Genomic DNA, 13,364 nt, shown 5'->3' with positions numbered 1-13,364 from the left:
TATAAAACTCTTAGAGGAAAACATAGGCAGAACACTCTATGACATAAATCACAGCAAGATCCTTTTTGATCCGTCTCCCAGAGTAATGGAAATAAAAACAAAAATAAACAAATGGGACCTAATTAAACTCAAAAGCGTTTGCACAGCAAAGGAAACCATAAACAAAATGAAAAGAGAACTCACAGAATGGGAGAAAATGTTTGCAAATGATTCAACCAACAAGGGATTAGTCTCCAAAATTTACAAACAGCTCATGTGACTCAGTATCAAAATAACAACCCAATCAAAGGATGGGCAGAAGACCTAAATAGACATTTCTCCAAAGAAGACATACAGAAGGCAAGAGGCACATGAAAAGATACTCAACATCACTAATTACTAGAGAAATGCAAATCAAAATTATGAGATATCACCTCACACCAGTCAGAATGGCCATCATCGAAATATCTGCAAACAATAAATGCTGTAGAGGCGGTGGAGAAAAGGGAACCCTCCTACACTGTTGGTGGGAATGTAAATTGGTAGAGCCACTACAGAAAACCATATTGAGGTTCCTTACAAACGGAAAAAGAGAGCTGCCATATGTTCCGGCTCTCCCACTCCTGGGCATATATCCAGAGAAAAGCATGGTTCAAAAGGATACGGCACCCAGTGTTCATTGCAGCACTGTTTACAGTAGCCAAGACATGGAAGCAAACCTAAATGTCCATCAACAGATGAATGGATAAAGAAGATGTGGCACATATATACAATGGAATATTACTCAGCCATTAAGAAGAATGAAATAATGCCATTTGCAGCAACATGGATGGACCTGAAGATTATCATATTAAGTAAGTCAGAAAGAGAAAGGCAAATATCATATAATATCACTTATATATGGAACCTAAGAAAACAGATACAAATGAACTTATTTACAAAACACAAACAATCACAGACTTAGAGAACAAACTTATAGATACTGGGGGGAAGGGTGGGGGAAGGGATAGATTGGGAGTTTAGGCTTGACATGTACACACCTCTATATTTAAAATAGATAACCAACAAGGACCTACTGTATAGCAGCACGGAACTCTGCTCCGTACTCTGTAATAAGCTAAATGGGAAAAGAATTTGAAAAGGAGTAGAAACATGTATATGTATAACTGCTTTGCTATACACCTGAAACTAACACAACACTGTTAATCAACTGCACTCCAGTATAAAATAAACAGTTTCCTATAAAAGCAGAAAAAACACATTTCAAGAGCACATGGAACATTCTCCAGGATAGATCCCATTATACCATAACACAAGTCTCAATAAATTTAAGACGAGTGAAATCAAGCACTTTCAACCACCCACAGCGGTATGAAACAAGAAATCAAATTACAAAAAGAAACCTGGATAAAACACAAATGCATGGAGACTAAACAACGTGTTACCAAAAAACCAATTCGTCAGTGAAGAAATCAAAGAGGAAATCAGAAACTATCTCGAAACAAATAAAAATAAAATACAATTTTCCAGAATCTATAGGACGCAGTGAACGTAGTTCTAAGAGGGAAATTTAGTGATACAGGCCTACCTCAAGAAACAAGAAAAATCTCAAACAACCTAACTTACCATCTAAATGAATTAGAAGAAGAGGAACAAAGAAAGCCCAAAGTCAGCAGAAGGAAGGAAATAATAAGTATTAGAGCAGAAGTAAATGAAGTAGAGACTAAAAAGAAAATAGACAAGATCAATGAAACTAAGAGCTTGTTCTTTGAAAATATAAACAAAATTGATTAACATTTAGCCATACTCATCAAGCAAAAAAAAGAAAGGGCCCAAATAAAATCAGAAATGAAAGAGAGGTTACAACCAACACCACAGAAATACAAAGAATCATAAGATGTCAGGAGAAATAATTATACACCAACAAACTGAACAACCTCAAAGAAATAGATAAACTCCTAGAAACATACATTCTTCTAAGGCAATCAGGAAGAAATAGAAAATCTGAACAAATTGATTACTAGTATTGAAATTGACTCAATAATCCAAAAGCTCACAACAGGATACCAAGGGGGAAGGGGGGCTGGGATGAATTGGGAGATTTGGATTGACATATATATACTATCAATACCAAGTATAAAATAGATAACTAATGAGAACCTACTATATGGCACAGGGAACTCTACTTCATGCTCTGCGGTGCCCTAAATGGGAAGGAAATCCACAAATGAGGGGATACGTGTATACATATGGCTGATTCACTTTGCTGTACAGCAGAAACTGACACAGCAGTGTAAAGCAAGTATACTCCAGAAAACAAAACAAAAAATCCCTTCACAACAAAGTCCAGGACCAGATGTCTTCAGAGATGAATTCTATAAAACATTTAAAGAAGAGTTAATACTTATCCTTTTCAAATTATTCCCAAAAGTTAAAGAGGAAGGAATGCTTCCAAACTCATTATCCTTATACTGAAACTATAGACAAAGACTGTACACCAAAAAAAGAAAAAAAAAAGACAATTACTGGCCAACATCCCTGATGAAGATAGAAGCAAAAAACCTCAACAAAACATTAGCAAACCTAATTCAACAGTACATTAAAAAGACCGTATGCCATGATCAAGTGGGATTTATTCCAGGAATTCAAGGATGGTTCAATATCTGCAAATCAATCAATGTGATGCACCACATTTACAAAATAAAGGAGAAAATCATACAGTCATCTCAATAGATAAAGAAAAAGCACTTGGCAAAATTCAACATCCAGTTATGATTAAAAGCTCTCAACAAAGTGAGTATAGAGGGAATGTACCTCAACATGATAAAGGCCATATATAATAAACCCACAGTTAACATCACACTCAATGGTGAAATGCTGAAAGCTTCTCCTCTAAGATGAGGAACAAGACAAGGATCCCTACTATCACGACTTTTACTCAACACAGTGTGGGAAGTCCTAGTCACAACAATCAGACAAGAAAAAGAAATACAAGTTATCCAAATTAGAAAAAAAAGAAGTAAAACTGTCACTGTTTGCAGATGACATGATAGTATATATGAAATAAACCTTAAAGATGCCACCAAAAAACTATTAAAAGTGATAAGTGGATTCAGTAAAGTTGCAGGATACAAAAATCAGTATACATAAATCTATTGTATTTCCACAAACTAATAACAAACTAAGGAAAATTAAGAAAACAATCACGTGTGGGATAAGCGAACCCTTATACACTGTTGTTGGGAATTTAAATTGGTGCAGCCACTATGGAAGACAGTATGGAGATTCCTCAAAATACTAGGAATAGAATTACCATATGATCCAGTAGCTACCCCACTTCTGGCTCTCTACCCAAAGAATACAAAAACACTAACTGGAAAAGAAATATGCACCTCTATGTTCACTGCAGCATTATTTACAATAGCCAATGTATGGAAACAATCTAACTGCCCATCAACAGATGAATGGATAAAGAAGATGTGGTGTATATATGTATACAATGGAATATTACTCAGCCATAAAAAGAAGAAAATTCTGTCATTTGCACCAATGTGAATGTATCTAGAGGGTATCATGCTAAGTGAAATAAGTCAGACAAAGAAAGACAAATAACATATTATTTCACTTATATGTGGAATCTAAAAAATTTTAAAAAAGAACAAACAGAACCAAACAGAAACAGACTCACAGATGCAGAACAAAAAACTGGTGGTCTCCAGAGGGGAGAAGTGTGGGAAGTTGGACAAAATAGGTGAAGAGAATTAAGAGGTACAAACTTCCAGTTATAAAATAAGCCATGGGGATGTAATACACAGCACAGGGAATATAGTCAATAATTGTGTAATAATTTTGTATAGCGACAGATGGTTGACTTATCCTGGTGATCAATATGTAATGTTTATCAATGTCAAACCGCTATGTTGTACACCTACAACTCCCATAATATTGTATGTCAACTATACTTCAATAAAAACATTAAACATCTTTACAACTGTTAATTAAAAATTAAGTAAAATCTACAGAGGCAAGCAACCATTGTTGTTACCTTTCGAAATGAATCTGTGATTAGTGAAGACCTTTCGAAATGAATCTGTGATTAGTGAAGATGAAATAATTCTCTCCTGTGCTAAAACTCATCATGCACCAGCTACTGCGGGGAGACGTAAATAAGAGACCCAGTTCCCATCCTCAAGCAACTTGCAGACTAATGGGAAGCATACATTCGACAAGTTTTTACAACAAAACAAGATACACATCATGAACTGGAAGTATGGGGAGATACAAGAACATATAGAAGATCTGAAAGGAGACTAGGCATTAAGTGGACAAATGTGTGTTGGGGGGATGAAGGGAACGATTCAGGCAATGACAGGTGAAGTGCAGAGATGAAAGGGAACAGAAAAGCCTCCAGTTTGCCTGGGGTACAGTAGTTCAAAGAAAAAAGTAAGACAGAACGAGATTATGCAGGGCTTCATCAGTCAAGCCATGGTAAGGAATTTGGATTTCATTTTAAAGACAGTGAAAGTCACTGAAGTGTGGTTTTAAATATGGGAGTGACGTAATGAGTTCTGTTTCTGTAGAAGGATCATTCTGGCTACAGCGTGAAAATTGGAAGACGAAGAGTAGTAAGCTCAGCAAAATGTGTTTAGGCCCTTAGACGGTGGAGGTGACAGTGGGGTAGAGAAGAGTGGACTGATTTGAGAGAGAGCAAGGAGACAAAATGAGTATGATCTGGATTCAGTAATGGAGCAAATATATACACTAAACTGTCCCAGCTGGGGAGACAAACTTAGCAATTTTTTTTTTAATGTTAAAGATCCTTACCTTTTTTTTTATAGACCTACAATCCTTTATCTTTAAGCCCCAAATCCAAAAAGCTCTGAAAATGGCAAGAATTTCTTTAGAATGGCAGCAATACCTGACGTGAATTAACATGAGGTTCTTCATCTTGCCTTATCCCATCCTGCATGAATATTCATATATTTTACTGTATAAATATTAATATCTGTAATCATGGGGTGCAACTGCAGAAGACGTTAGGTCTGTTAGGTAATAGATGGCATATGCACTATGTTGCCTTAACTAAATCTGACAGAATCTGAATTCAGCAACACATCTGGCCCCCAGAGTTTCTGGTGAGGAATTCTAGATGGGAAATTTTCCACGTTCACTTTCCATTTTGAAAGGTGGCGGAGATCGTGCTGATACATAGCAATGGTATGTATACAGTACGTGTACACCAAACAGTCTACAAACGTGTGTCTGTTTGGTAGGGTAGGTGGGATGTGGTTAATTACTGTCGACTGTATGGTTCTAGAGATAAGAATGTGTGTGTGTTTTAACTGCTGACCTTTAGAAATGCATCAGATAAGACAGGAAGTGTTCGTTTTCAGGGAGGTTTCATACCACTATAGAGAAGCTGCTGCTACAAGACTTAACCTCATGCATCTGTCCCCGTGGGGACTGATACTTGTTTCTAACAAGGTGTCTGCTGGAAGGAGCCAGGGGGGATCAAAAGGAATCAGTCCCAGGCCTCCACCTACAACCATCAACATTGATTCTTTTTTTTTTTTTTTTTAACCACTGCCACCATAGTCTGCTAGGGGATAGGGAAACAACAAATGAATGATATCCCAAACTATTCTCACAGAACTTGCTCCAAAGATGTTGTATAAATAGTAAACTAGAAATAAAGAAAATATTAGTCTATAACATCAAACACAAGGTGAGAAAACCAGGTTGCTGACTTTCTGAATAGAGTTTTAGAGGAGGCGGAAAAGCATGTCTAGGGAAGAAACTGCTCCAGTGGGTGATATTTGGAGAGACAGTTGGGCAAGCAGAAATCAAAGCATATCTTCCTGATTGTCCAGTAACTGAATTCCTCATTGGTACCTCTTGGGAAACATCATTAATACCCTACTCATTAAGAAATTTGTGGGGTTATATTTATGTTCATTTTTTAAATGACACTGACATAGTTGACATAGGTGCAGCCCTAGTTTCCTTTGAGTTGCAAAGACAGCAAAGTAGGGGCGTTCTTTAGTGTTAGGTCCTTTTGCAACATTAGGGAAACTGACCAGAAAGGTCTTACCTTCAACACAAGAAGGCTGAGCCCGAGTTGTGCCAGCAACCTGTCCTGGGAAGCAAGAACACTTGACCGTTTGTGATCGCTCCTCTATGCGGTTCTTGTTACAGCACCTGTGCACTGCGACCACCTCACAGGTCCCTTGCTTGATTTGGTGGTGACCTGGTGGATAACAGGGGAGCAAAACAGACCCAGTGCTGTTAGGAAGAAATGAAAGTACCAAGGATGTGAATGATGCCATGACTACATTTCCCAATTCCATGTATACTACGTTTATGAATCCTTTTTGTTTGTTTTGATGTAAATTTAAACTTATATAAAGGTGGCAAGAATAGTGCAAGAAACTCCTATAAAACTGAGGTATACAGAAATTTGGCTTCCAAGACCTTTAGCCCCGGTATCACACCAATGGCTGTGTTATGTTACTTACATGGCAAAAGAGATTTTGCGGATGTAATTAAGATTACTAATTGGTTAAGTTTAAGAGAGGGAGATTATCCTGGATTATCCATGTAGAGCTAAGGTGATGAGCCCTTCAAAGCAGAGAGATGAAGCAGAAGGCGAATTCAGATTTAAACCACGAGGAGGACTCAAAACACCATTGCTGGCTTAAAAATGGAGGGGCCAAGAGTCAAGGAAATGGAGACTTCAGTCCTATAACCACAAGGCACTGAATTCTGCCAAAAACCTGGATGTGCTTGGAAGCAGATTCTTCACCAGGGTCCCCATAAAGGAAGGCTCTCCTGCGGATACCTTGATTTTAACCCAGAGAAACCAGCCAAACTGTGCCAGACTTCTCACCTACAGAAACAAGCCGCTAAATTTATGGTAATCTGTCACAGCAACAATAGCAAACTGATATAAGACCTTTTACCTAGATTCCCTAATTGTTAACATGTGACCCCATTTGCTTTCTCATTCACTCTCTTTCATATATTTTTCTGAGCCATTTGAGAGTAAGTTGCAGACATGACACTCCTTCACCCCTAAATACTGTGTATTTCCCAAGAATAAAGACTTTCTCTGACATAATTAACGAATTCAGGACATTTAACATTAATACAATGCTACTATATAACTGACAATCTACAGTCAAATTTTTCCTCTTGTCCCAAAAATGTCCTTTAGAGCCATTTCCCCTGCTGCTCAGGATCCAATGCAGAAGCCTACATTATATTTAGTTCACATTTCTTTAGCCTTCTTTAATCAGAAACTTCTCCTCAGCCTTTATCTTTCTTGACCTTGACATTTTTAAAGAATACATGTCAGTTATTTTGTACAATGTTCCTCAGTTGGGATTTGTCTGATGTTTCCTCCTGATAAGAGTCAGGCAATGCACTTTTAGCAGATTACCCCAGAAGTGACACTATGTTCTTCTCAGTGCATCATATCAGGAGGCACATAATGTCATTTATCTGGCTTTTGGTGCTCTTACTTTTAATCACATGCTTAAGGTGGTGGCTGCCAGGTTTCTCCATTTCTAAAGGTACTATTTTGCCCTTTGTAATTAATAAGCATTTTAAGGGGAAATATATTCAAACTATGTAAACACCCCACTCTTCAAACTTTGACCCACTATTTTTTAGCATCCATTGATGACTTCCACCAGAACCAATTATTAATATGATGGTTGCAAAACTGATTCTATATTAATATTCAAATTATCTCAGATCTAGACAGGAGGAGCCCCTTCATACTGGCAGCTGTGTCATTTTGACATATCCCCATTATGCTTTGAGATCTTAGCTAAATTTCTGGCTCAAAAGATGTGCCAGATTTTCCCTGCCCTCATCATTTTTCTCCAAGGAGCCCTGATTGTTTTTAGTGGGGCTTCAGATTTACAAAGCAGGACCTTGGCACAAAGGTTTATTCATTGCTACCAGGGAGTGATTTGGGGCTGAAAGGGCAGATAGACCTAGGAAGTGTGTGTGTGTGTGTGTGTGTGTGTGCGTGTGCGTGTGCGTGTGCGTGTGTGTGTGTGTGTACAGCGTGAGTCCACAGCGTAAGTCCACACTGGCATCTCCAATTCCATCCTAGCACCACAGGTTCTCACTGCTCTGTCCACAATTCTATATTTCTACCTCCCATCGCCAACAATGATAAAACTGACTTCCATACTCCTGTGACAAACAGAAAATGGTTTACGTTTAATTTATATTGGAGTCCATTTTATCAGTTAGAAGTCTTTTAACAATGGAAAGTGATCTAAGCTCACTTAAGCCAAAGAGAATTTATTGGAAAATTATCAGGAGATTGTAAAACCAAGAGAGAACTTAGCTTAACACTAAGTGGACCCATTCTCATGGCTGGACCTGAGGGAATGATTCCACTCCATGAGTCTGTCGTTCTGTTCAAGGTCATGTCAGCTGTAGCAGCCACTGTCTAAGATGGTCCCTAATGCTCCCTGCCTCCTACTGTCCACACGTTTGTGCAGTCCCTTCCCACATGGTACCAGGGTTGGTCTTTATGACCAATAGCGTGCAGAGGAAATGATGATATGTCACTTCCAAAATTAGGTGGTCACCCTTTCTGTGCCTCTTGGATCACTCACTCGAAACCACGGGATAAGTGGCCCTATAAAGGGGCCCTTGTGGCAAGGAACTGAAGTCTCTTGCCAACAACCCTGTAAGTGAGCTTCGAGGTATATTCCCTCCTACACCGCACCAGCACTGGTCTGTGTGCCAGTGCCAATAGCACATCACAAGTGATGGTTTATCACTTCCACAGTCAGGTTATAAAAGACAGTGGTGCAGTCCCTTGCTTGCTCATCAGTCACTCTGGAGGAAACCATGCTGTGTGCTGCCACGAGTGAGTTTGGAAGTGGATCCTACAGCCCTAGTCGAAGCTTCAAAGACTACAATCCCAGCCAACAGCTCAACTGCAATCTAACAACCCTGAGTCTGGACCACCCAGCTAAGCCATTCCCAGATACCTGCTGCTCAAAGACTGTAAAATAATATATAGTTGACCCGTGAACGATGCAGGACTTAGAAGCGCTGACCCCACACACCCAGTCGAAAACCTGAGTATAACTTATGGTTGGCCCTCCTTATCTGTAGTTATGGATTCAGCCAACCACAGGTCGTGTGGTACTATAGTACATACTTACTAAAGAAAATCATAGTATAGTGGACCTGCACAGTTCAAACCTACGTTGTTCAAGGGCCAACTGTTTGTTGATTGTTTCAAGCATCTAAGGTCAGGGCTCATTTGTTACACAGCAATGGATAACTAATGCACCAACTCTGGTTACACCAAGATGGAAAGACTTACCTTTGCTCTGATAAAAAAAAAAAACAAACAACAGAAACAAGATTGTAGAGGCAATGTTTAGAAATTATTAATGAAAGGCAAGGTTTTCAGGCACCCTTGAGCACCCTCATGATTTTCAGATATACCGTTTACATATATATTGTTCTGTGAATTACAAGAAATCTCATCTACTCGTTAAAACAGGTTTCCCCGAGGATTCCCACAGGTTAATGCTTTGCTTGGTTTCTGTTGTTTGGTGTATGTGCTTCGAATAACAAAGCTCCTTTTTACAATTCTGTATTTCAGATTTTTAATCCATACAGATAGACCTTCTACAAAGTAACCTCTATATCATGGTGAATTTTTTCTGGCCCTTCCCTGTCATACTATCTTAAATGGTGGAAGCAAAATCCAATTAATGGTGAGAACAAACACTAAGGCAAAGTTTCATTTGTAAAATACATAAAAGCGGAACCAGTACCCAGAGAGTCAAATCGCCAGCATGAGAGAAAGTTTTCAATCCACTACAGAGGAAAACATAAATATGAAAGGAGTAATTAAAACTATAAACCTAATTAAATGTTTGCAAGAAGAGTGTTGATTTCCCATAGGTAGTTGTGTACAATTGTAAAAAAGTAAATAAGTAAAAAATAAAGAGTAATTACAGTGTCGGTAAAGTAGCATGGGACTTTAGCACCAAGTAAGCAGAAAAGTGAGGACTGGGGAGAGTTCATGGGGAGATCCTTTCTGTAGTCTCCAATTGCAAATAAGCACTTCAGGTCAAACGGTCCTGGACAGGTAATGAGTAGCCACGAGGGGGAAGAGGGGTGGCTGGGGTGAATTCATCCTCAGTCTTCTCTCAGTGACCACCCTCCCTGTTGGCCATTGTCTCAGTTTGCTCAGCTGCCACAACAAACTACTACAGACTGGGTGGCTTCAACAACAGACATTTATTTCGCAGAGTTCTGGAAGCCAGAAATCCAAGATCAAGGTGCTGGCCAATTCAACTCCTAGTAAGAGCTCTTTTCCTGGCTTTAAACAGCCTCCTTCTTACCATGTCCTCACATGGCAGAGAGAGAGAGAGAGAGCACGCGCTCTGGTGTCTCTTCCTTTTTTTCCTAAGGACCCCAGCCCTATTAAATTAGGGCCCACCTTATGACCTCATTTAACCTCTATCACCTCCTCACAGACGCTCTTTCCAAATACTGTCACATTGGGGGTTAGAGCTTCAACATATGAATTTGGTGGGTGGTGGGGGCACAAACACTCAGTCTGTAACAGCCATCATGCCTTAATTAGATTTTTAATGGTCCTAGAGAATCTATAATGAAAGCAGCTCTAAACCTCATTAAGAAAATAAAAGAAATGTGCTTTAGTAACTTCCTAGAATAGTCAAGAAGTGATGTGAACATTCGTTAATATTATAGTTTGCTGAGAATTTTGTTGCTATTTAGATAACCATCCACAAATGCAAATAGTTTTTTTTTTTTTTTCTATTCAATCTTGTCTCTGAATAATCAGCTTGCCTGGTCTAGAATTTTATTCATTTATATAGCACCAACTATGGTACTTCATTGATTTTTAAGATACATATTTTAACATGTCAGGATGTGTCACAACTGATAGCATCTTACCATTATAATTGGCATTGCTTTTCTTTCTTTGAAATACACAAAACAGCAGTATATTTCACAATTGACAGCATCTTAGATTTGATAAAATATGGTAGGTTGCAGGCACTCTTCTAAACTTTCTACAAATATTCTATGTAATCTTTTAAAATGCTACAGTACAGGCACTATTTTTATTCCTATTTTACATTTAATAAAATGTCCAGAAATTGATTTGCCCAAGTTAACACAACTAGAAAATAGCAAGAGAAGAGATTCAAACCCAGGCAGTGTCTATGCTCTCACAGCAGAAAGTGTAGTTGCTATGGTAGCTAATATTTCACCAAGTACAGCCAAAATATTATCTCTACCTCAGCAAGTCACAAGATATGGCTCAGTTTCCCACATAAACATCTTTTCTACTTGATAACAATGTTTATGTGGCTCCATTTAGACAGTCTTTCTAGAAATGTGTATACTGTTGACATGTGACAATAATCTTTGAATAAGGATGTGCCTCGTTTCTTTGTAATCTTTGTTCCTGGCACAGGAGATGGGTTCTCAGAAACAGGTACTTAAAACTGCTGAAGGAATGATGGCAGAAGATAGGGATCCAGTGTGGGCGATGCACAGAAATCACTGATTATACGTGCTTGAGCAGCTCATGTGTTAACATTGTATTAGTCAGAGTTCTCCAGAGAAAGGGAACCAAGAAGATGTGTCCAAGGGTGGACAGATTCATGATGCAGTAAGAGCTGATGTTTCAGTTTGAGTGCAAAAACAGGAAAAGATACGTCCCAGTTCAAAACCTGGAAGAATTCTCTCTTATTCAAGAAGAAGGTTAGGCTTTTTGCTCTATTCAGGCCTTCACCTGATTGGATGAGGCCCACCCACGTTAGGGAGGGCAATCTGCTTCACTCAATCTATAGATTCAAATGTTAATCTTATCCAAAACACCCTCACAGAAACACCCAGAATAATGTGTGACTGGGCACCCCGCCAGTCAAGTTGACATATAAATGTAACCATCGTAAACATCATACAGCTACGTAGTATAGTGTTGCTGGATGAAAAAAAAAAAAAAAGAAAGTAGAAAACAGACAAGAAACTAGTGGCTTAGTTCTCTAAAAACATACAAAAGGGATGCCTTGTTCAATAAGCTTAGTACCAGAAAGTGGCCATTTCAGGTAAACTCACTTAAAACAAAGATGCATTTTCTCTCTAAAACAGCAGGGAACATTTCAGTTGGAGATCTGTCTTGAAAACTACACCTAAATACATATACATAAGACCTGTGCGGTAAGTGAGAAGTTGTAGCTGAAATCTCTCATTTCTCTTACTTCAGAGCTTCAAGGTGTGAATTGGAGTATATATGAATGAATTATCCAGAAGTGGAGCCAGATTCACTGGACAGAAGCTGGCCAAAGAGGGGGGAAAAGAAAACTGTCCTTATTTTGCTGTTAACCCTTGTCAGTTTCTGGGCCATTTTCCTTCCAGTTTTCTCTGGGCAGGTAGATGGAAGCGTATTTATTTCTATTTATTTAACCAACACTTTCATACAGTATACTGTGTGGCAGTCACTATTCTCAGTGTTCTTGGAGACATATTTTATAAGTGGGGAAACGTAAAACTTCCTTGATTCCTTTCCACACTTCTGAACTTGCAATCAGGTTGTATATGTTGTTTTCAAAAAAGGTGACTTAAAATTAATATTGGCAGAAGTGTAAAATTTAAGATGCCTGGTTTCTCACTCACCTGACTAACTGACGTATATAACATTAAAAGAGTTAGGACAATCCTTACCAACAAAAGTTGATTGCTTTGGGATTGCTATAGAGGATGGATTAACTTTATCTGCTTAAATACATACCGTTTTTTCTGATTAAATATGCTTTTAAACTGAAATCATTTCCACTAAGATCAGGAACAAGACAAGGTTGCCCACTCTCACCACTATTATTCAGAATAGTTTTGGAGGTTGTAGCCACAGCAATCAGAAAAGAAAATAAAATAAAAGGAATCCAAATCAGAATAGAAGAAGTAAAATTGTCACTGTTTGCAAATCACATGATACTGTACATAGAAAATCCTAAAGATGCTACCAGAAAACTACTAGAGCTAATCAACGGATTTGGTAAAGTAGCAGGATACAAAGTTAATGCACAGGGCTTCCCTGGTGGCGCAGTGGTTGAGAGTCCACCTGCTGATGCAGGGGACATGGGTTCGTGCCCTGGTCCGGGAAGATCCCACATGCCACAGAGTGGCTAGGCCCTTGAGCCATGGCCGCTGAGCCTGCGCGTCCGGAGCCTGTGCTCCGCAACGGGAGAGGCCACAGCAGTGAGAGGCCCGCGTAACGCAAAAAAAACAAAAACAAAAAAACTTAATGCACAGAAATCTCTTGCATTCCTATACACCAGTGATGAAAAATCTGAAAGACA

The 13,364-nt window shown here is 38.8% G+C and overlaps 1 protein-coding gene across 1 annotated transcript in view; it reads right to left on the bottom strand.

Moving 5' to 3' along the window:
- TAFA4 (TAFA chemokine like family member 4) overlaps positions 1–13,364 on the bottom strand; it is a gene marked incomplete at its 3' end in the record, with an annotated part of 125,281 nt that overhangs the window by 13,093 nt on the left and 98,824 nt on the right. Inside the window, exon 3 of the mRNA XM_082847454.1 lies at positions 6,071–6,226. Coding sequence (XP_082703580.1) covers positions 6,071–6,226 — 156 coding nt within the window. The remainder of the gene's footprint in view (positions 1–6,070; positions 6,227–13,364) is intronic.

This window comes from Leucopleurus acutus, assembly GCF_964270905.1.
Source record: "Leucopleurus acutus genome assembly, chromosome: 10".
Lineage (NCBI taxonomy): Eukaryota > Metazoa > Chordata > Mammalia > Artiodactyla > Delphinidae > Leucopleurus > Leucopleurus acutus.
This window is presented reverse-complemented; position numbering and strand designations above follow the sequence as displayed.